The sequence below is a fragment of the Octodon degus genome, unplaced genomic scaffold (genome assembly GCF_000260255.1).
Source record: "Octodon degus isolate 3935 unplaced genomic scaffold, OctDeg1.0 scaffold00192, whole genome shotgun sequence".
NCBI classification, from domain to species: Eukaryota; Metazoa; Chordata; class Mammalia; order Rodentia; family Octodontidae; genus Octodon; species Octodon degus.
Window position 1 is genome coordinate 1109633 of NW_004524768.1, and position 24360 is coordinate 1133992.

At 43.7% G+C, this 24360-nt stretch overlaps 1 protein-coding gene across 1 annotated transcript in view; it reads right to left on the reverse strand.

Moving 5' to 3' along the window:
• Positions 1-24360, reverse strand: part of Shc3 (SHC adaptor protein 3) — a 168995-nt gene that overhangs the window by 93443 nt on the left and 51192 nt on the right. The window contains exon 3 of the mRNA XM_004644090.2: positions 7659-7729. Within this exon, the coding sequence (XP_004644147.2) occupies positions 7659-7729 (71 nt within the window). The remainder of the gene's footprint in view (positions 1-7658; positions 7730-24360) is intronic.

Sequence of the window (24360 nt, forward strand, 5' to 3'; positions counted from 1 at the left end):
AGGGTAGATGATCTATGGCAGGGGTTATTAAGAGTGCATGCATGTATCATGTGTAAGGGGCAAAAGTCTCCAGAGGAATCCAGGCCAAGTGGTCTTGTAGCTTAGCGAAAACGTATGTTTGCAACTGAATATTCAGGCTTCAAGCCATAGACGGAGGACCAGGAGCATGGGCATAGGTGTTCGGTATAGGCAAATCATCACAGAGCTGAGAGAAATGTGTTGTGAAGGGTGTGAGGTAGGGGTCAAAGGCAACACTGTGTGAATAAAACCCTTTCACTGCATTTGACAGGTACAGGATAGACAGTGAGGTTTAATGGGGAGGAATATTTCAGGTAGTTAACTTACCCACAAGAATGAAGGTGGTAACATCAGAAAAGGAGGAGGCAAATTACCAAGGAGACTTTCAAGGGGGAGTCAATGTGCACTGGTAACTGGACAAGGGCAAAAGAGAAGTAAGACTGACCTGAGGTTTTGAGTTTGGAAGAACAGGTGAGGTGTGGTTACAACAAAAACTCAGAGGGTGGAAGCTGGACTGACTCTGGTGAGGAATGGAGGAGATGAATGGAACAGGAGGCCCTGAGTGACAGAGCTTGGGTCTTGGAACTGACTGACCACCCCAAGAGGATATACATCCAACAGACTGCAAGAATAGACTTGAGAAAATTCTGGGGTGTAGAAGACTGGCAATTCTTCCACCCGGACATGTTATTTAGAGCAGTGAGATTACCAACAGGGAAAACATGCAGCAAAAGTGAGAATAGCACTCTTACCAGCAGGTCTGAGGCCTTCCGTGTGGCAGACAGCAAGGGGAAGTGGCTCTCAGATATCAACTCAAGAAATTGTGAGTGCAACCACGGAGGAGGCACCATGATTCCCACTGAAGGATGGGAAAACTGGGAGGCAGAAAGCTTACAATACATATACAAGATCACCCAGGTGGACAGTGACAGGACCCAGACAAAACCCCAGATAATACAGGTCCACACCTGCTTACCAAAGCTGCTTCTGACAAATGTAAAGGGTTCCTTATGGAGATATTTGGACATAAGTGAGCTGAGGGACAGAACAGGGGCAGTCAGAGAGGTACGCTGTGGCCCAGCTGTACCTCTGGCATGACAGTTATAAATATGCACCATGCCAGATGGTCCCTACAGAGAACAACGCAGACTTACTGTATGGAATCATTTAAACCATTCTTAGCCACCAAGTCATCTACAGTCTCCATTTTTAAAGTTGTTGGATGAGTGGAACTAATTAAAAAACATAAACACTGATTTTCAAAGCTATGGCTTCATAGACGACGGTCATTGCAAATGGTTCTAAAATTAAAAACAGAACTGTACAATAGTTATTCTCCAAGTGGGGTACCTAGAAGGGTAGTATTGGCATCCCCTGAAAACATTAGTTAGAAATTCAAATTTTCATGTCTGATCTCAGGACTTTCAGGTCAGAACTGGACAAGGGGGTACTTAGCAAGGTATGTTGTAACAAGTTCTCACAATGATTCTGATGGATGCTGAAGCTTAAAAACACCTGCTCTAGGGAATGATATGATCCATGTGTGAGTATCAAATCTGTGGGTATCCTGTCTGGATCAGAACACTTATAGAACGTAGACCATCCCACAGCCTCACTCCAGCCAGCCTATAGGACTCTTACAAGGATTCATTGATTCCCAAGTTAAAGGGAAAATTCTTTTCCTTCCAGGGACACATGGCAGGAAACAATGGAGATATTTGCTCTTGGTACATGGAGCAGCACCCCTTGGGCTCACCTAGGTCTCCAACCCCATGCTATAGTTGGGATCTTGCCTGCTTCCCCAAAGCCTGTGTGTCAAAAGCTTCATCCCCAAGCTGTGCTCCTGGAAGGTTGTAGATCCTCAGGAGGTGGTGGATCTTCAGGAGGTGGGGTCTCCTTGGAGGTCCTTAGGTCATTAAGAACCTGTCCTCCACAGGAACTGTGAAACCCTTCTCTTTCTCTCTTTTAGTCCCTGGCTTGTGATTCCAGCGGTTTGCTCTGCCATGAACTTCTGCCAATATGTGCTGCTTCAGCCTATTATGATTTGGAACTCCTAAAGTAACAGCCAAGATAACCTTTTTCCCATTATAAGTCAACGATCTCAGATATTTTATTACAGAGACAGAAACCTAACACTAGGTTTCTATCATTCCCTAGAGCAGGAGTTCTTAAGCTTCAACATCCACCAGAATCACTGGGAGAGCTTGTTACAAGATAGCTTGCTAAGTACCCTCCTGTCTAGTGGAACAAAATCTCTCCATGTGAAGATGTCTTCCTCTCTCCCCAGCTTCAAGGAAGTAGCTCTTTACCAACCAGAAAGTTGCAGCAGGGGGCAGAACTAGGCTCATGGGCTGCCAAAGAAGGCAACAAACCTCGAGGGTTTGCATGTGAAGCTTTGCAAAAATCCTCAACTTGCTCTGAAAAACTCAGACACTACATCTCAGTTGATTAATTCAGATGTTTAAGGTGACAAGAAGAAAGCAGTTTCTCTAGATCTCTTAGGGAGAAACCCTACATCCTGAATCTCTCTGCCCATCGTGCCCCCTTCCCCACCCCATCCCGCATTCTGGCTATTTGTGGTTGCCAGGCCTCTGCCTTTCAGTAAATTATGAACTGTGAATGTTTTGTTACACATCCTTGTATTCTTTGGGGAAACTCAACTCTTTGCTGGGTCACAGCAGAAGAATGGCTGTCATTCTTGGGATGTGTAATTCCTGGAATGAACAGTGTCATGAGAACTAGGCAGACTACGCTCTGTGGAGGCCACACTGTCCTTGACCTCACTGTGGGAGGTGACCTTCACCTCCCACAGACTTGTCCTCCATCCCAACCAACTGCAGGTCCATCTTCTCTGGAACCTGTACAGGACACAGGCCTGCTGACCAGAGCCCAGTGGCCGGGAAACATGCTTTAATAGCAGCATAATTCATGGGTGAGTCCATCTGCTAAACAGTGCCCACCTGCCTGGCATCCTTTTGGGGTTTCACCTAGGTGACAACGGAGCAGGCTTCTCAGCCCTCAGGCTCTGCACTGACCCCTCCAGCTCACACTTCCATGTTGCCACTTCCCAGCTATATGGTCTTAAACAAGGTGTGCAAACTTTCTGAGCCTCAGTTTTCTCATCCTCCAAGGGCACACAGTCTGCCTCAGGTTACTAAGAAGACACCAGATGTGCCCGTTCTGCTGTCTGAAATTCCTATATGGAATTGCTGGCATTTGGTCATTTCCATCTATAAAAATAGCAAATTTACAGAGTTTGCCTGAGCTTCCTATTCATGTGATCTTGATTTTCTCTTTTCTCACCCAATAGAAGTTAAGTGCCAATTCTGCACATTAGTCTCAATACCTAAGCAGCAATTAGACATAGTGTGAACTCAGTAAATATTTGCTTAATGAATGAAGGATGCTTAGTGCATTCCATACCACTGTCTTTGTCATCCTCAATAACTGGCTTGCTGCAGCAAACTCATCTTTCTAGTTGGGAAAAATTAATACTCTGAACTAAGTTGACTGACAATGATAATTTATATCAACTGCTAACTAACAGATATTATATTAATAAGCATGAAAATTTGTAAAGCATAAATAGAAAAATAAGGTTCATGATAATAAGTCTATCTGCCTTGCTGGTCACCTACTATGTGTCAGGAGCAGCCTGGAATTTGGCAGGTCTTATTTCCAAGTCTCCCAAAAAGTCTGCAAGTAGGATTTGTACCCTATCTCTGGATGAGCTGCTGGCTCTAGAGAGGCGCATCTCCTTGTGGGACATTATGTGTCTCTAAGTGGCAGTGTTGGGCTGGTCCTCAGGGTCCCAGTCTTGTCTGTGAGATCAAGACACCAGTGATCCCGTATCTCTAACAGGCTCTGCTCAGAGCATTTAGGAGTCTGCTATTCCAGACTGGACTAGCACAGCTCCCAGAAAACCAACCAAAAGCCTAAATCTGAAACAGACAGGGGAGTCCAGAACTGTGACACTGTGACACTTCAGCCAGCCTGGCAGCCAGCAGCCTGGTCACTTCGAGCCACCTGTCCATGTGACCACATGCCTCAAGCACCCATATCTGTCCTCTTCCTTCCTGCTGACAGCTCTTCCAGCTTTCTAAGCTGGCTCAGAGTTCTGTAACAAGCAGAACTCGCCAGCACTGTGAGAAGGGGAGGTTAGTGGGCAGACACCCCAGCTTTCCTATCTTGTGCACAGAAGGGATATAACCCACAGGGCACTTCCTCAGAAGGGCCCAGGGCCTGTGCTCACTTGCCGCTTGCCAGGGCACTCTATGGAGCCTCCCTGATGACCTCCTCCTGCCAGTCCTACTAGGGGAGGGAGGGAAGGAACGATGTGAACCGAGACACATGCACATCAGGTCCGACCAAGGATGGCTGCCTGGGTCCCTACCCTCCCAGCAGCTGAGCCAGACACGTCCACAGTAATGGTACACTTGAGCTCCAGTAGCCGGTATTCTGCAGAAAGGACTGAGCATGAAAGCAGAAGGCAATCCTGGAGGACGAGAGCCCCCACCTCCCTGTCCCTCAGCTTCTCCTGGTCCTCACAGGAGCAGGGCTCAGGCCAAACTTTCCGGGGTGCAGACCGCCCTACAGGAACTTTGGGGGCTGGCACAGCCCTCTCTCCTGGGCATGCAGGCAGAGCTTGTGGGAGGCATAGCCAGGGCTTTCCAGGCATGTTCCTGCCCACCTCCAGACACTTGGAGAGTCTGCCTAGATCTGCCACATGGCTGGGGGAAAAACTCGTCCAGGCTTACATGCTCCCTGCAGCAAGTCTCCCTCAACTCACCGAGGCATGAAAGAACCTGCATCCCTGATTCCAAACAGTGTCCTTCAATGAATGCCAGTGGCATGTGGCCTGGTGGCTCTGGGCCCCTTGGGACCTGTAATTCCCGCACCACAGAGTTTGACACCTTCTTATGTGAAATGCCAACCAAAGAGACAAGAAGGCTCAAAGTCGTTCTAGCTGGTGCTAAAGCTGGAGAACCAACACAGGCAGGATGCACATCTGTGCAGGATGGGGTCCCAAAGGAACTGGGAAATGCCGAACACTAACTCCCCTGCCAAGCCTCACTCCCATGGAGAGCATGAAGCATGCCCCGAAGAACACGATCAGGAGCCCATGAGGTGCAAGCCAAAGCCAGGCATTCTCAGGATGGGGCTGGTTGAGATGGGGCAGGGCCGGTTCACTCTCCTTCCAAATTCTGAGACTCAGCCACTTTCAGGGAGGCCACAAAAATAAGATGTGTTCCTTTCCCTGGAGCTGAGATCCACATAAGAACTGATTATTTTGCAGTGAAAATGAAAGTTTAGAAATAGCATGATCAATTAGCCTACTTGTAAGGATGGGATCTTCCAATAAGGCCCTTCTGAGATGCCCTCTAGCAAGATTCGGCTTGATTTCTGCACCATGTGCCAATGAGAAAGTGCACATCTTGCTTGACCCAAGTCCCGGAGGTGGGCTGCGTGGAATCACCCGTTTCTAGTGTGTCTAGAGGAAGCACACTGCTCTTACCCGAGAACTTCAACCCCAACACCGCTCCTTCACAAACACAAGGAAGATGACACGGCAAACCCCGGCCTACTCATCAGAGTGCATGCTAAAATAACAAACCCTAAAACATAAACAAAGATACTCAGACACACTTGCGAGGTCCTCTGTAGTCAAAGGCAGCGGCATTGCTCGGCGCTGCCTGGATGTGCGAGGTGGCCACTGTGGCCTTTCCTGTCCATGGTCTGCCTTTATTATCCACTCCACCCAGGCCAGCGAGGACAGTGTGGCCCTCTGGTACATGCTTAGGCTTAGGCTTAGGCTCGGGCTCCGGAAGGCACAGATATGCATGTAGCTGGAGGGGCCGAGGACTGCGAGTGAAAGGCTTTACCTTTCAGTCCTATTCTTTGCAGGCGTCTATAGTGTGCTGGTCCAGGCAAAGTCTTAGAAGACGAGAGAGGGTTGACAGAGAGGCACCATCGTACTGGGTCTGGCTGGCCGGTCCTTCCTTTCTGGAGGCTGAAGCAGGCTGCACACCCCACCATGGAAGGAATCCTCGCCTGCATTGGACAGAGCCTGCCTGCAGCTTGCTCACATTCAAAGCCGCACACCACACCTGAGAGTCCTCTGGGGCCCACCCCTACTCCATGTCAGGTACCCCGCAGGAAACTGGGGCTATGTTCCGGGGCTATGTTTTGGGGTCCCTCTGTGTCTCCTCTTTGAACAGCCATCCTTCCAACTTCCCAGTACCAACACCAGCGAGAAGGTGGCCAAAGTCCTGGGCCTCAGGAAGCAGCTTGCCTGAAAGGAAGCCGTGCCCCTTTGACAAGTTGTTTTTGGCCGTTTATTCATTGCTCTGTTTTGTTTCCTGATCCTGTGCATTGAACCCAGGGCCTCCAGCAGGCAAGCAAGCTCCACGCTGAGCAGCGAGCTTCTCCCACCTCTCTGCCTTGAGGCAGGGGCTGGCTAAGTCGCCCAGGCCGGCCTCCAACTTGTGCTCTCTTCCGGCCTCAGGCTCCCACATCACTGGAATCACAGATGTCTGCCACCACACAGGACCTTTCACAGACTGGTTGAGCTGTGCCTGGAGGCTTTTCAGAACCCATCTACCTTGGAGCAGGATCAAGGCTTGTGTCTGCCCCGGCACCTCTGCCAGTGGAGCTCATCCACCCCAAGGCTGTGCTGGGGATGTGGGCCTCCGTGCAGTCCCAAGACAGGGCTTTGGCACATTAAATAAAGGAAGCAAAAAACTTAAAATAGATTTGATTGTTCATTCACTACTGTTTGAAAATGCAACAAGCGCTGGGCTCACAGTAGCAAGAAGAGGCGTTAACATGGCACTAACCACAGCCTTGAAGTGTGTACTTTACCAGTCAGTTAGTTATTACAAATAATTACTTCCTAAGTTTCAATCTTTAGGCTTCAGCTTGCTGGCTCAAAGATAAACAAGACAGCTATTTGAATGAAATAAACAAGGCATTTTCTGAGGTCATGATTTAGATGATGCAATTCCGTAGGGACTAAAGCTTCATAAACTTCTCTTCCACAGAAATGTAACTATTTCCTAGACCCAGTCCTACTCTGCTCAGTGAGAGGCCTTGAAATTGGCATTATTCCAACAGCATGAGCACTATTTCAAACCACACTAGGCTATGAGATTACACAGAAACAGTGCTTAAATACTACCCCTAAAAAGTCTACTATCTAGTAGATGATGGAGAATATATATATATATATATATATATATATATATATTAGTGAAAATTCAGACACCTTAAAAATGGAACTACTTTCTAAACAACCTACTCCCATGAACATTTCAACCACCAATTTTATTCAGTTTATTCTCAGCATACTGTGGGACGTGCTCTGTGGACATCTTGATTTTCTTAATGAAAAAGAACACAGTTCAGTTAATTTTGAAACAATTCACATTAGACTTTTTAGGTACGTGAAACAAATATACTCAGACCGCTCTATATGTCTGCAGCTTCACTATAAAAAGTCAGACGTCCTTCGCCGTGCCCCTGCTGAGTGACAAGAGTCGCACACAGAGGCACACGCCAGTATCTCCAGACTCAGTGGGTCCCCGTTCAGGTCGCCCACCTCCAGCCGCTGGGATCAGGAGTCTGCTTCCAAGTGGGCTTACCTGGTAATTTGCGTCCTGGTACTGAAGTCAAGAGACCTCATTGAGCGCAGAACTTCAATGCACCCCAAGTACTGCAAGGGGAAGAAACGTAGATCGTGATGAGCCTGAGAGCAGAGGGGAATGACGGATCCTACCTACAGCGGGGGCCTTTGGAAAGCAGCACACACTGCTCAGGTCACACGCTAACGCTAAATTCCGTCCTGTGACTCTGCTTGGTTTCTGCTAAAGCAGCAACTTGCACCCATAAGAAAATAAAGATGGGTCATGTGTAGGGGCCTAGTGACCTCAATGAATGTAAACGTGTCATAAACATGAGATCAGATTAATAATATTGCTAAGTATGCAAAGGAGGAAGGGGGTTTGCAGGAGGAAGGAGGGAGGGGAGAAATTTTTAAAAAACTAATCGAGCTATATTATAGGCATGTATCCACTCATAAAGATAACTGTAAACTGCCTGTATGGCAAACATATACTAATAAAAATAGCAGTAAAAAGAAAATAACTGAGGGCTTATGTACCATACTTGACTTATATAAAACTTCTCAGTATTGTCATTTTATTTAGATGCACATTTTTTTAAAGCTTCCATTAAGGTATATTTTACACAGCAAAAATCAGCCCTGGGCCTGCCCTGCCAGCCCTGCTCCTGGGGTGTGCTGAGACAGCAATTGAGACTGGGCTTTGTGTTGGGAGCCTGTAATCCCAGTTCTTGCAAGGCTGTAGACAGGCAGACCACTACAAGTCCTGTCTAGTAGTGAGACCCTGAACACGCTGCAGACCCTTCCCTAAAATACAAAAAACAAAACAAAAACCCAGAAACATTTAATTCAATGTTATTTAAATATATATTTACTCTGACATCATAAAACTCCATCCCAACATCTTATTTCTAGTTCTTTACAAAGCTTCCAAAGGTTTATTAATGTCTAAAGAATAAAAACACTACGTGGCTAACACTAAATGCAATTACCTAACAAATATATTTTGGGGTCTTTGAATAAACTATAGATGACTTTGGTTTACCAGAAAGCTCTCTTCTGCATTTTTTACTGTTAATTTTCAGAAGTTCAAGTTTATGCATCCCAGTGTACGGTTAGATTTTGATCAGCATCACACATGAAGTTGTGTGGGTGAATTAACGTATGGATGTGACTAAAGTTAGGGCTAAAAACTGAATATACTATGTAAAGACCTTGGAGAGTTTGAAAGTTCAAATGTTTTGGGAAAATGCCTTTAAATTTAGATTCAGTGAACAAATCTGAAGGTATGACATAGAAAAGATTATATTTGAATTGCACACTACTACACTACCACCAACATCCCAGAGTCCTTTGAACCACTCCCTGAGGACTCCTTGACCAATGCCACCAAGTGGTATAACTCACGTTACTACTGACACTGCAGTTATATAGCTGTGACAACCACAGGGCCAGTCTCTGTGAACAACAGGCCAATAGTGCAGTCATGTGACAATCACCAGCATCAAAGGCACACAACTACCCAAAAGCCACACCCATGTTTCAGAGTTGTGCAAAGCCGTGACCAGTATCACAGAGTTACACGACTACCACAGTTGACCACACAGGGCTATGTGAATGCAGCATACACTAATGTCCCAGAATTACAGGAATACCACCAAAATCATTGTGAAGTGACATTAATACCGTGACCAACATCACACAACTGTGAGAACACCACAAAAACAATGGTGCTGAATCACACAGACATTACCACCCACTACTGCAGAATTGTGTAAACATCATGACAGAGCTGTGCGGAAGCTATAAAACAATAACACAGGGTTATACAGATGCCATCATCACTATTACTAGTCATGAATAACTTCCCTACCACAAGTGTGCATTTTAATGAATGGCACAACCAAAGATTCATTATTATGCAAATGCCACAACTACTATTGCAATATCATATGGAAACCAGCTAATGCCACAGAAATATATGAACACTACGCCACCATAAATGCATATTTATGCAAAGAACATGAACAAAGTCACAATGTTCTAAGAATACAACTACTAGAAACATTACAGATTTGTGAATAGAATACCATCAATAACATAACTTCTGAGAGGTACGTGACTATCACAACCATTGCTACAGACAGTAAGAGCACTACCACCAGCATTACAGAGTTGTGTGGACAGGTTCTATGAACACTGCTACCACTGTCACTGAGATAACTGAAGACCACACCCAACACTGCTGAGTTGCAGGACAACCACATCTAACACCATCACAGAATTACGTGACTACTGTCACTGGTATAATTAAGGGAGCACACCACTGACACAAGTATTCTCATTCAAGTACCCATGACATTGAGATGTATAGTAATACCATGACTAGAACCAGAGTTATGCAAACACTATTCTCACCACTGTGCAGTTTCGTTGACTTCACAACTGTTAATGTAGCCAAGTTATGCAATTTTTTTTTACCAAGTTACAGTTTTACACAAGTACTACCACCACTACCATGTATTGTTAATGCCTTGCCATTAGCTTTGCAGAGTTGTAGAAATACCATGGCCAAGTTGCCGAGTTTCATGTCTAATAGAAGTTATGAACAGGACAACTAATGTTCCGCAATCATGCTAATACCATGAGAAAATTCAGTCTTGTTATGTGAACAAATGATGAATTTCCTGTAAATTAACCTCTACCAATCTTGCGGGGTTGTGTGGCTGCATGACTATGGCCTTGTGGCTGCTTCATAGTCACATCTACCGCTCTCGTGGCCTTACCTCAAAGCCATAAAGAATCCCTTAGAGTTATACGAATAACATCAATAGCACTACAGAGTACATTAAAGCAATCACCATAGCTACAAGGTAATGTATATACTAATAACATCAGCCTCAGAGCTGTGTATATACCATGGCTGATGACTCCAAGTTATTTTAATACCACTTCCATCCGTTATGTGAATAACATAAACAGTATCACTGAATTATAAGACTACTGCCAATAACATTACAGTGTCATGTAAACACCCATGCCAATCTCACAGATTTACATTCATATAACTCCTACTGTCATAGTTATGGGAATACAATCATCATACAATTATCTAGCTGTGATCAATGTCACAGGCTTATAGGAACACCATCATAAACATCATAGAAATACTTAAATACTACCACCAAAGGAATGGTGTAGGGTAAATACTACAATCAATGTCACAGTTATGTGACTGTCACCAGCAAAACCATCACAGAATTATAGACCACTGATTGCAGTGTTGTAGAATTGTATATGTCCACTATCACAGAAGTATGTGAATCCCACCAGCCTGTGTGAAGAATCAAATGAACAACAACAAAGTCACCACATTATGTGAATAATGCCACCCCCATATTGCACGATTGTGTCAGTTCCACACAGGCTTGGCAGAGTGATGTGGAAACCATACAACTGCGGAGGATGTCACCAGCATCATGGTGTAGCATGAACACAACCAACATCACAGAATCACGTACACACCACCACCACGCACACTGCAGCCTTACATGAATACAGCTGTCACAAAATATACGGACACGATGGGTAACGGATGCCACACGATGCCACGACCTCCAGTGCCACCATCAGATAATTGTGTGAATTCTTCCACCACTGTCACCAGGCAATTCTTATCAGTTGGATCTGAACTGTTCCCCACAGGCTCATGTGTTGAAAGCTTGGTTCAACCATTGGAAGGTGACTGGGTCATGAGGGCTGTGACCTAATCAATAGGTTAATTGATGGGTGGTTTTATAACTTGATGGGAAGCAGTGGAGGCCATAGAAGACAGGGCTTGCTCCAGCCTCTTCTCTCCCTCTTTCTTGCTTCCTGATTGCACAATGTGTGCAGCTTTCTTCTACCACACCCTTCACCCATAACATTGCTGCCCTGGACCCAGCCAGTCATGGACAGAAACCTGGGAAACTACACGCAAAAGTAAATCTTTCCTTGTTAAGTTGGGTTGTTTTTTTTTTTTTTGTTTTTTTTTTTTAGGTATTTTGTCACAGCAACAGAAAGCTAATGCCTGAATGCCACTAGCAATATTGCAGAATTACGTGGCTACCATTTATGTAACACGATTATATAACAACTACCAGCACCATGACTGTTGTTCATTACCATAGCATCAACACAAAATTATGTGAATAACACTACAACCATTACAGCACTATATAAATGTTACCACCAACTTCACAAAGTCATGTGTGCAACAACTGCAGCATTATCTGAATCCATCCGCAGCACCCCAGAGTTGTATGATGGCTGTCCCCACCACCATGGCAGATTTCCACTCACACCAGCTATTTTAGCTCATTTCCTACTATTATCCTAAAGCGAGTGGGGCTAGATAACTTGTAAAGAAGAGAAGCAGTTACGAGGGCCAGGAGCTTTACTAGTTCAGCCTTTTGTAAAGGCTCCGTTAGGCAGATCAACACGGTTAGATGGCGTCACTGAGGGAGCGCATGGGAAAGACCAGGCTCGTAGTCTGAGGTCAGGCCCCAGATGACCTCATAACCTTCTGCTAGGTCTCAACTCTTAAACATCCTGGCAGCCCTTAACATCACATGGAGGACCAGGCTTCCAGCACACCAACACTTGGGGCACACACACCAGCACAAGTGTCACAGCGCTCTGTGGTAACCATGCATAAGTCAGCAGGATTATGTGGATAACAACCAACACTTCGGTGAAGTAAGATGACCACAGTCAGCACTGCAGAGCTGGGAGGGTGCATCCAGGGCCTCTGTCTCAAGGTTATGTTAAAGTCACGACCAGCATTACAGATTTATCCGTGTGCTGCCATACACGAGGCAGAGTTATCTGGTTCGCACCACTACAGGCCCAGAATTATGGAAATAATACCACCTCTACTTTTACATCGCTATGTACACAGCAGGACTAACTTCTCAGAGTTATGTGATTATACCAACACCACACCTTCACAGTGTGTGATGTCACCTCCGCCGTCACAGACGCAAAGGACCCTCCCAGAGGTGGGGAGCAATTTGCCCTCTCACTCTCTGTACTGTATATGCAAGAGCTGTGGTCTCCAAACTTCACAGCACTGTACAACAACAATCTTTTTACTAGTGGATATGTAAGACCATGAAAATTGCACACATTAATTGGGTACCATGTAATGTTTCAATATATGCCCTTTGTGTAATGTTTAAATCAGATTAAGCACATCTGCCTCTTCAAGTATGTATTATTTCCTTAGGGTGGAAACTCCAAACTTCTTTCTTTTTGATGTAGAGAGAGAGGCTTATCATTGTCTTGTATTCATCCTGCAGGGCAATCACACACCAGGGCTTCTTTCTCTCCGTCACTTAGCATTCACTGAGCAACCACTTCCCATCTTCCCATCACCCTACCATGCCCAGGCTCTGGTGTCTACGATTTTCCTTTCAACTGCTCAGAGCAGCATTTTTTAATTTCCCATATGATTGAAATCAGGTAGGAACTACCTTTCTGTGCTCAGCTTATTTCACGTAGCCTAATACTCTCCAATCCCATCTCTGTTGTTAAGATGGTAAGATGCCAGGCCAGCCAGATAGCTCAGTGTACTAAAGCACCTGCTTAGGCAAGCACAGGGGACTGGAGTTCGATCCCCATGCCATGCTGACCCAACCCCCGGGGTGCACTGAGACCGCAACTGAGACTGGGCCTACTGGCGCTTGGGAGGCTGAAAACAGGAGGATCACCACGGGTCTGATCTGTGCAGTAAGACCCTGTAGGCCCTGAACTAAATACATTTTTTAAAAAGATGGTAATATGCCATCCTTTTACAGCTAAGGACCATTGGGTATACACCATACTTTTTTATCCACTCTTAATGGGCACTTCAGTAGGCTCAGTCATCTAAATCTGCCAGTGATGTACAACAGTATCTCATTTTAATTTTTTAAATTTGCATTTCCCTCATATTCAATAGGGTAATGGTATTGGTTATTTTTCTGAATAGGTATTTTTCTTACTTGATTTCATTACTTGTTTAATGACTATTTGCATTTCTTTTTCTGTTAACTATTCATGATTTTGCATGGTTTTCTATTAGGTTCTTCCTTTTTCTTATAGATTAATGGGGCATTCTCTCTCTCTCTCTCTCTCTCTCTCTCTCTTTAATTTATGTATTTTGTACAGGGTCTCACTATGCAGCTCAGACGCCTAGTGATCCTTCTGTTTTAGCCTTCCCAGAGCTGGGATTACAGGTGTGCACCACCATGCCCAGACTCAGTTGTTGGTTCAGCGCATCCGAAGGTGGCACTAGCATGCCATGAGCTACTGGGGATCAAACCTTGGTTCCTGCACTTGCCTAAGCAGGCACTTAGTCCACTGAGCTATCTCACCAGCCCTATTAATCTCTCACTGAATCATTTTTTGAGTGGTGCCTATAGTTTATGTCATGAAAAACAGCTTCTGGGTATCCTATCTTGCTTAAGAAAATTTTTTGACTCCAGGTTTACTTTAACATTTATTTATTTACACATGTATTCATTTCAAGGCTCTATTTAATGTCATTCATTTAGTAGGCTATTTGAAATGTATTTGTCTACATAGGAGATGGCATAAGTTAAAAGATTTAGCCTCTGGGTGGACTGTGATTTACACCAGCTCCATTTGTTTAGCAGTTTGCCTATTCTCTCCTGAATCAATAAGCCATCTGTGTAGAATACTAAGATCCTACTTCAGTATGGACCTTTCCTGAAACCCTATTCTGTTATTCCACTTCAGTGGCCAATTCCTATCTCCTGAATGCATCATTCCTTTAGAACTTTAAAATCATGGCACTGGGGGAGTGGTAAAATCTATTTGGCTTCTAATGGAAATATTATATTTTATATTTCCTTCTTCCATGAATTTAAGGGTATTTTGTTAAGGTTTTGGTCACTACTGGGAATTAGAGTCTGATGTTTGCCTGATTTTTATAGCAAAGTAAAAATAATTGAATAATTGATTTTGAGTATAAATAGAAAGCTCAATCAATGGGCTCCAGAATTAGACAAAGCTGAACAATCATGAAAACTGGACAAAGGGACCAGAAAAATCTGCAGCGCTACAGAAGATGCAGCACAAAGAAAATGTGAAGCCCTGGTGCTCACTTTCAGAGCTCCCACAAGGAAAGTGAGAAAAATATGTATGATCTACTTATGAGCAGATGGCAGCTTAATGTCACCAAAAAAGATCAATGAAGAAACTTTGCAGTGGATCCCGTCACCCCACAGCTACGCTTGCACTGAATGTGGGGAAAGCCAAAGGGTCTCTTCCTAAGATCTGGGACAAAGCAAGAGCTCCCACTTCACCACCCTACGAAATGCAGCACAGGAAATCCTAGCCAGAGCAACCCGAGAAAGAAGTACAGGACAACCAAGTGGAAAAGGGGAAGTCAAGTGGAGTTATATTCTCAGAGGATATAATCATACACATGGAAACTCTCTCTCTCTCTCTCTCTCTCTCTCTCTCTCTCTCTCTCTCTCGCTAAAAGTACAACTAATATCATTGTCCAAATGATAGCTCAGCTATCTAAGCTCCTGCTGGCAAACACAAGGACCCAGGTTCGATTCCCGGTACCACATGCTGTGCTGGCCCTGGAATCCCAGGCACACCATGCCAGCCACTGAAACTGGGCATGCCTATAGGTACATGCTATAAGCGTAGCGCTGGGGAAGCTAAGACAGGAGGATCACTACAAGTCTGAACTACATAGCGAGATCCTGTATCAAATTAATTAATTAATTTTTAAAACATATCTAGTTTTCTATGCAATCAAGTACTACTCTTCTGTTAGGAAAGATACACTCAAGACATTTCTAGGTAAGTGGAAGCACCTTAAGACTATACTCTCAGGTGAAATAAGTCAGATACGTGTGTAAATGCTGTGTTCTTTCTCTGGCATGAGAAAACAAATGTGTAAATAAGGACTGAAATGTGTAGCATGTACTGTGATGCAGGAAGAAAATGTTCAAATGTAACAAGGAAGAGTGGAGGGAGAAAGAAAGGAAGGAAAAATTCAGTAACAGAGAGAGGAGAAAAAGAAAACATGGAAACAAAAGATTTTGTAAATGAGGGGATGGAGAGAGCATAGGGGAACGGGAAAACCAGTTACAATGGCAAATTTAACTCTAGATCTTTATCACAATAAAAAGGACTAAAGAAGAAAGGTAAATAAATAGCTACAAAATACCAAGGAATTAAATTTAGCCAAAAAGGTGAACTGAGAGCTCTACAATGAAAGTATGTTTATGAAAGGAATTGAAAAGGACACTATAATGGAAAGTGACAACCTTTTTGTGAAATAGGACAATATGTATCATCAAAATGTTCATGCTTGGGCTGGCATGATAGCTCAGTGATCTAAAACGCCTGCTTAGACAAGCTTAGCCAAGTGCACAGGGACTGCGGTTTGATTCCCAGCACCACATGCTGCGCCAGCCCTGCCTCCAGGATGGGCTGGGCAGGTCACACACACACACAAAAATGTCCATGCCACCCACAGCTCTCTACAGACTCAATGCAATCCTTAGGTAATGGTTGCTACATTGGGTCAACTTGAGAAGTTTAACTAAATGACTCAGCAGGAGGCCAGATCCTCACTGTAGTACACACCCGAGCCTGGGCAGGAGGAGGGCACGATATGGTGCGGGCTTGCTGATGAGACGAGGCCCTTTATGCCCGTTGCTTCTGCTGTCTTCTCCCGCCTTACAGTGTTGGCCCTGTGCTCTGTAGCCCTGCCTTGAAGCCAGCTGATTACAAACTGAAACCTCCATAAGCCGTGAGCTAAAGAAACCTTTCCTTCCTTCATTTTGTCCCATCAACAAGAGAAAAGTAAGCAACATGCCTCATCAAAACACCAATGACGCTTTTCACAAAAACTAGAAAAAATTCCTAAAATTCCCATAGAACCACAAAAATATATCCTAAAATAGCCAAGAAATCTTAAGCAAAAAGAAAAAGGCTGAATGCATCATACCACCGGACTTCAAAATATCCAACAAAGCTACAATAATCAAACAACATGGTATTGAAAAAAAAAAAAAAAAAAAAAAAAAAAAAAAAAAAAACCAGACACATAAACCAAAGAAACTTAAGCGTGTGCATAGAAGTGAACCTGTATGTGTACAGCCAACCAATCTTCAACAAAACTGCAAAGAACAAACACGGGGTAAAGGATGGTCTCTTTGATAAATGGCGCTTGGAAAATGATATCCATATGCTAAAGAAATAAAATAGAGCTCCACTTACCACTGTACACACAAATAAACACAAAATAGATTACACATCACATATAAGGCCTCAAACTATGAAACTACTACTAGAAACCATAGATAAAACATTTCATGATATCAGTTTGGGCAACTTGAGAAAGAAATACAGAAAAATCAAATGGAAGAGATAAGATCAAATGGGCATTGTTCTAAGAGGATATAACTATATACTTGGGAATGCACACACAGGCACATGCACACACACACACACACGCACACACGTGCACACACACACACGCTAAAACTACAACTAATACCATTGTCAAAATTCAGGAACATGGGCTGCGGAGAAGCTTGGTGGTCTAAGCGACTGCCAGGCAAGCACAAGGACGTTTAAGTCCGGGAAATAAAAGCAGAATATAGGTAAACGGAATTACATCAAATTAAAAAGCTTCTGCACAGAAACAACTGATAAAATAAACACACTGCTTACAAGATGTATAAACCATACTTCTGATAATGGGTTAATAGCCAGAACATAAAGGAACCCAAGCAACTCAGCAATAAGAACTAAATACACGACTGATTCAAAAATAAGCGATAGACATAGACCGAAATTTGTCAAAACTAAAAGCCAACAAGTATATGAAAAACTATTCCACACCACTAACCATCAGGAAAATGCAAATAAAAATCACAGTGAGTTATAATTTCATCTGATTTAGAATAGCTATAATCAAACATAATGCAAAATAACTGGCAGGGATGTGGGCAGCAGGGAGCCTTCACATACCAGTGGTGGCTGTGTAAACGAGTACAGCTGTTAGTATGGAGAGTCCTCAGAAAATTACAAGTAAAGCTACGAAATGATCTGGCAATCTCACTCCATGGGTATAACCAAAGGAAATCAAATCACTGTGCCTCAGAAACACCTGCACTTCCATGTTCATTACACCAGTTTTCACAAGAGCCGAGAACTGGAATCAACCCAAATGACTCGTAAGGTGATGAGTGAAAAAGAAAATGTGGCACGCGCACACAAGCAACACTATAGGGCCCCAAGAGCAGTGCAGTCCTGCTATTTGTAGCAACATGAATAGAACTGGGGAATAGTATTAAGTGAAATAAGACAGTCACAGAGAGACCATACCATAGGATCTCACCCAGGTGGAATCCAAGGATGCAAATACTATAGAAGGGAAACTAGAAAAGTAGTCACTCAGGCCAGCGAGATAGCTCAGTGGACTAAGTGCCTGCTTAGGCAAGCACAGGGACTGGGGTTCAATCTCTGGCACCACATGCCACACCGGCTCCACCCCTGCGAGTGGTGGCACATGCCTATAATCCCAGAACTGGGGAGGCTGAAAACAGGAGGATCACTAGGAGTCCAAGCTTTGTAGTGAGACCTTGTACCAAACACACAGAAAAGTAGTTACTGGAAGCACAAGAGAGTAAAGGGGAGAGAGTGGTGGGGAAAGGCTGGCCAGTGGGCACTGGGCACCAGTAAGGGGAAATAAGTTCCAGGGTTCTTTTGCCAGTCAGTAGCAGATACTAATACTCTTTAAAAGCTAGAATAAATAATTTTGAATATTTTTACAATAAAGATGATAAATGTTTGAAGAGATACATACACTTATCTCAACTGGAACATTACAAAATGTATACATGCATCAAAGCACAGCACCCCATTAATATGTAGAGTTTCTATGTCAATTTAAAATTTTCTGTGTCAATATAAACTTTTTTAAAAGCACTATGTGAGTGGGAAGAGAAAAAAAGCCAAATTACTTATAAAAGAAAAAACTTAGAGTAGCATTAAAAGTCCCTTTCAGCATCAAATGCATAAAGATAATAAACATCATCAAAAGTTTGAAGGCGAGAACTCCGGATCTCAAAATCTTATTTTCACCCAACTAGCATTCAAGTGGGAGGCAAAGCAAGGGTTTGGCAAGCGAGCCACCCACAGATACTCTCTGAAAGAAACATTCCAGAAACACGACTCCAGCAAAGGGGAGGGTGTGGGCTGAAGGAAACCATGAGGAGAAAAGAATCGACAGAATCTACAGGTACGCTTTGTGCTTTCACAATTCTGCGGAGCTGTTATGTTTTTCACCATGATCGGGAATTGAAATTGCAGAAGATGCCAACATGGGTGGTAAGGAATAATACAAACAGATATAAAGATATGAAGGGGAACCATTCAAAGCACTACTGTGTTTTACAGAGTTGAATCTGGACTGACTAATCCTAGGTAGCAGAAGAAAAATGTTCATGTGTGTGTGTGTATGTGTGTGTGTGTTTAAAAAATTATAAACCACTGGAAAATATGAACAGAATAATCAACTTCCAAAACCACTAGAGAACGAAGAGGAGAAACAAACAAAAATAGTCCTTCAGGAAAAAATAAGACATAAAAATAGAAAATGCACAAACAAAAGGAAAAAGAAATATAAACATCTTTATTAGATCCAAACAATTTAGTAATCACAAGCTCATGAATGGGTCAAACCTGCCAATTGAAGGTTTTGCACTGGTGCCTTTTGCACTGGTTAAAAATGTGTGTTAAATAAAGTTACAAAAAAATACAATCTACTCTGATACAGGAATAAAATGGAGAAAATAGTTCATTTAAAATAGCAGAAAAGAAGTTGGATAGATAGCTCAGCAATCTTAGCCCTGGCCTGGCAAACACAAGGCCCCGAGTCCAATCCCTGGAACTACATGCTATGCCAGCCAAGGAACCTGCTGCACTGGCCACTGAAACCTGGCATGGTGGCAAATGCCTTCTAATTGCATGTGTGACTCTCCTACATTTCTCATGTCACTGATTAATAAACACGTGTGTGCACCTGTGAGGATGGCCTGGTAGTGAGGGACGGCGTCAGCCACGTGTTGCCCTCCATGAACTTAAAGTGTACTTTGCATGTCTGTATGAGTTTGCCACTCATGCGCATGGGGTTGTACTGCCATACCTGTGAAAGCTGTGAGGTAGAACAGCAAAGAAGTTGTGCCAAGCCAGGCTTAAAGAAAAACTATAGAGGAATCAGAGGGGTGAAATGTGAAGCACCGAGCCTGTGAAGCCCCATGTCAGACTGCCGACCTCCAAGTGTGGTCCCAGGGCCAGGAGCATCAGCAGCATCCAGGAGCTTCACAGAAATGCAAATCTCCAACATCCTTCACAGCCTCCCAGAGATTCTAATGTTCACTCAAGTCGTAGATTTGTGTGGCTGGAGAATAGCCTAAATTGCCAAGGTTTCTCTCTATGATCAGTTTCACATTCAGGCTACAGGAGTTCAAGCCTCCAACTTCTCCTGAAGCTAAGCTGAAAAAACCAGAACAGAGCTCATGAACTGAGAGCATGACCCCACTCCACCTCAACACCTTCAAAGCTGGCCCTGCTCTTTGATTAATGCGCCAGTGTGATTTTCTTCATCAAAGCTGTCCCTCTTCAGCTCCTCAAGCTGAAGCCCTGCTTTATTTTCTCTGACTTCTGAGCTCTGCCTCCCAATTCAGAATGTGGCTTTCCCTGATATATCCTGAAGTACTTTTCTGTGATAAATTGGGATTATTTCTCTTCTTTGGGGGACCTTCTCAGACCCTTCAACATGATGACTTTTTGGCTTCTCTTGTTTCCCATAATAAACCCTAAACGTACAGCTACCAGCTAGCTTATCAAAACCCTCAGTCTTAGAAAATTGCTGTCCAGTGGTGGTAGATGGACTTTGTAAAAACTCAGATTCATATTAAAAAATAATGATTCCAATCCAGTTTTTTAAAGCTTTCATTGGGAGCTAGATGGGATATGAGGAAACAGTCCTGTTATTGAAAATAAAAACTTAAGGGTATGGAATAAAATTAGCTTTCTGAATGGAAAATATTAAAAGCAAAAACATGTAGGGAGGAGATAGAGTTCCTGCAACAGAAAACAGAATGTCACTGATGTAATAAAAAGTGCCAGCCTGCTCAAGAATTCAAAGAAATAATGGAAGTGTGTAGGCAAGAAATAAGAGCCATCAGAAAAAGAGTTGCAATTTACAAAGACCCTAAAAGAAAACTCAATTCATCAGAGCAAGAGGAAAATAAATGAGAAATGTTGCTCCTTCCACACAGAAGAAAAGAGCAGTAACTGCCAACAGCACCAGACAAAAGCCGTTATTTTGAAGAAGAAAAAGCAGTTACATACAGACATTTCTCTGCAACTAGGAGTTGGGGCAAGCTGCAAAGGCTTGGAAGGGCAGGAAGCCTTCCAAGAGCCAGGGGAGCTGAGTCCTCGCCATGTCATGGTCTGCAGAAGCTTAGGGCTCTCACAGCACCCCGGAAAGACATCAACGGCCGTCTTGAAGGTCTACAGAGACCTGGGGGACTTGGGGCTGGTTGCAGCCATGAGTGGTCTGAAGGCTGATCTGTGCTCCTGAGTAGGAGTCTGGGAGGGATCACACTGTTAGGAGTTGCAGCGGTGGAGCCAGAAATGCTCAAGATTCTGTGGCACCTGAGTTAGCAGTTAGGACTCGTGGGCTGCTGCCACAGCTCAGCTGTTGTGAATTGTGCCACAATAAACATCCAGATGCATTTTAATTCTTTTAGGACTATACTAAAGAATCCTATAGCTAGAGAAATCACTGTGTTTAGTTTTATACTTCTGTTTGTTTTTTGAGGAAGCTTCGTGTTGATTTCCATAGTAGTTATACTGGTCTACATTCCCACCAACAGTGGACAAAGGTCCCACCCCACACCCGCTCCCCCCACACCAGCATCGTGGCACATATCCCCCATGGTACCAGAGAACAAACACATGACCTTGCACTTGCCAGGAGGGCATTTATGCCACTGAGCTATTTCCCTGGCTCTGTTTTTATATTCTTTCGGTTTGTTTGTTTTTATATTCTTGATAACAGACAATCTGGCTGCATGAGATGAATCTCATTGTAGGTCTGATTTGCATTTCCTTAATGGCTAAACATGTTGAACTTTTTTTTTTTTGGTATACTTTTATTGGTCATCTGTACTTCTTTTTCAGAAGTGTCCAGTTCATTTGTCTAGTTATTGATTAAATTTTTTTAGTATTAAGGTTTTGGGGTTCTTTATATATTTTATGTATTAATCCTCTGTTGGAAGAGAATCTTGCACAGATTTTCTCCTGTTCTTTTTCTTTTCTTTTTTTTGTTTTTTGTTTTTTAGGGAAGGGTATACAGGGTGTTCAGGATCTCACTACTAGATTGGACTCATAGTGATTCTCCTGTTTACAGCCTCCCAAGAGCTGGGATTACAAGCATGTGCCACCACGCCCAGTCTCAACTGAAGAGACTCTTTTGTTTGTTTGTTTTTTACGGTAATGGGGATTGAACTCAGGCCCTTGTGCTTGCCAGGCAAGTGCTTATTCTACTAAGCCATCTCCCCACACCCCCTTTCAGTGTGCTTTGGGGATAGGCTAGCACGGCAGGCCTGGGATCGAATCCCTGGCCCCTGTGCCTGCTTGCAGGTGCTTTAATCCCCTGAGTTATTTGGTCTGCCTGATTTCCTCCTGTTCTTCAGGTTGTTGCTTCATTCTGCTGACAGTTTCCTTTGCTGTGCAGAAGCTTTTTTTTTTTTTCTTTTTTTTTAACATTTAGTGTGTGTGTGTGTGTGTGTGTGTGTGTGTGTGTGTGGCCAGCTCAGCCCACCAGGGGGCATGGCTGGCTGGCATGTGGTGCTGGAGGATTATTGAACCGCGGTCCCTGTGCTTTGCCAAGCTTGTTCCAAGTAGGTGCTTTAGACCACTGAGCCATCTCTCCAGCCCCCAGAAGCTTTCTAATCTGCTCCATTTGTTGAATCCTCCTATTGCTTCCTGCGCTTTTGGAGTCCTATTGAAGAAACACTCGTCTGTGTCTATGGCTCAGAGTGCTCTCTCTTTGCTTTCTTTTAGCTATGTCCAGGTTTTGGGTCTTATGTCTAGTTCACTGATCTATTTTGAGTTAATTTATTTTATTTTATTTTTTTCGGAACCGGGGATTGAACTCAGACCCTTGCGCTTGCCAGGGAAGTGCTTATTCCACTGAGCCATCTCCCCGGCCCCCATTTTGAGTTAATTTAGAACAGGGTGAGAAAAAAAGAGTCCAGTTTGAATTTCTGCCTATGGATATCTTATTTTCCTTGCACCACTAGACAAGAATTTTTTTTGTTTGATGTATTTTGTCAAGAATGGCTGTGATTATGTAGATTTGTTTCTGTGCCCTCTATTCTATTCCATGGGTCTTCTGTCTGTTTTTATGCCAGTACCATGCTTGTTTTGTTACTATGGTTTTGCAGTATATTTTGAAACTGCATAATGTGATGCCATTGGCCTTGCTTTTTTTTTTTTTTCTTTTTTAACTGAGGAGTGCTTTGCTGTTCTGTACCTTTTATACCCCCAAAGCTTTTGATTCATGAGGTCTATGGAGGCCTGATGCTGGCAATCTGTTCAGAGGACAGTGCCTCTGACAGCTGAAAGGCCAAGCTTAGAGTGTTTCTAAAGGTATCAGGTTCCGACCCAAGCACCTCATGTCACAATTTCTTTTGTACTAGGGATTAAACCCAGGGCCTCACACTGAGCTATAGCCCCACCCTTTTACTTTTTCCTTAGTGGCTTGGGTCGGCCTTGAACTTGTGATCCTCTGGCCTTAGTCTCCTTGGTTAGCTGAGGTTACGTGCATGCACCGTTGCATTTGGCTGGCTCTAACTCTTTACCTGAACTATCTAATGACCAGGGATATGTTTTTGTGGGAGGATTATGGGAGAGTTGTTTCTTGAGCTGTTTATAACAATTTTCAAATACATTTATTGGATTTCTAAATATAAAACTAATTGATCTCCAAAACCCTAAAACTACACTGTCTGTATTTTCCAAAGTTTATGAGTACTGATTTTTTTGGTAAATGCATGTAATGAACCTCCTTTTTTCTCAGTAGAGTAGGATGGTGAGCACTGGTGCCCACATGAGGAGGATGCCACCTGCAGCCGTGGGCTGCCCCCACCCCTGGCAAGGCTGTCCTCTTTCCCCAGGAGCAAGCATCATCCTAAGCTACAAGTAGAGTTCATGAACCAGAGGAAATATTTGTGTGTTATGATTAAGAAAACAATTTTCTGTTTAAAAAAATGAATAAATATTTTTCATAATGTCGGCAACTTGCATGCACATGGCAGCTTCCCTTTTCTGCTCCAATTCCTAGAAGCATAAAAGGGGCATAAAGGCTGAGTGAACCCCTATCTGTAGATGAAGGCACAAGGAGGAGCATATGGCATCCCCGAAAGACAGGAAACTGATCAGCACGGAACTGAAGAAGGAGATCACAAACACTGCACGCAGCGGAAGCTTGGCCCCAAAGCCCAGAAAACCAGGAAGACTCAAAGACACAGTTGCTAAGCGAGAGCTCTGTGCTGACCAACTTCATCCTGGCTCCCGAGCCAAGTCTCTATGGGTAGTGGAGCATTAATTACAGTGATGTGGGGTAGTGGAGA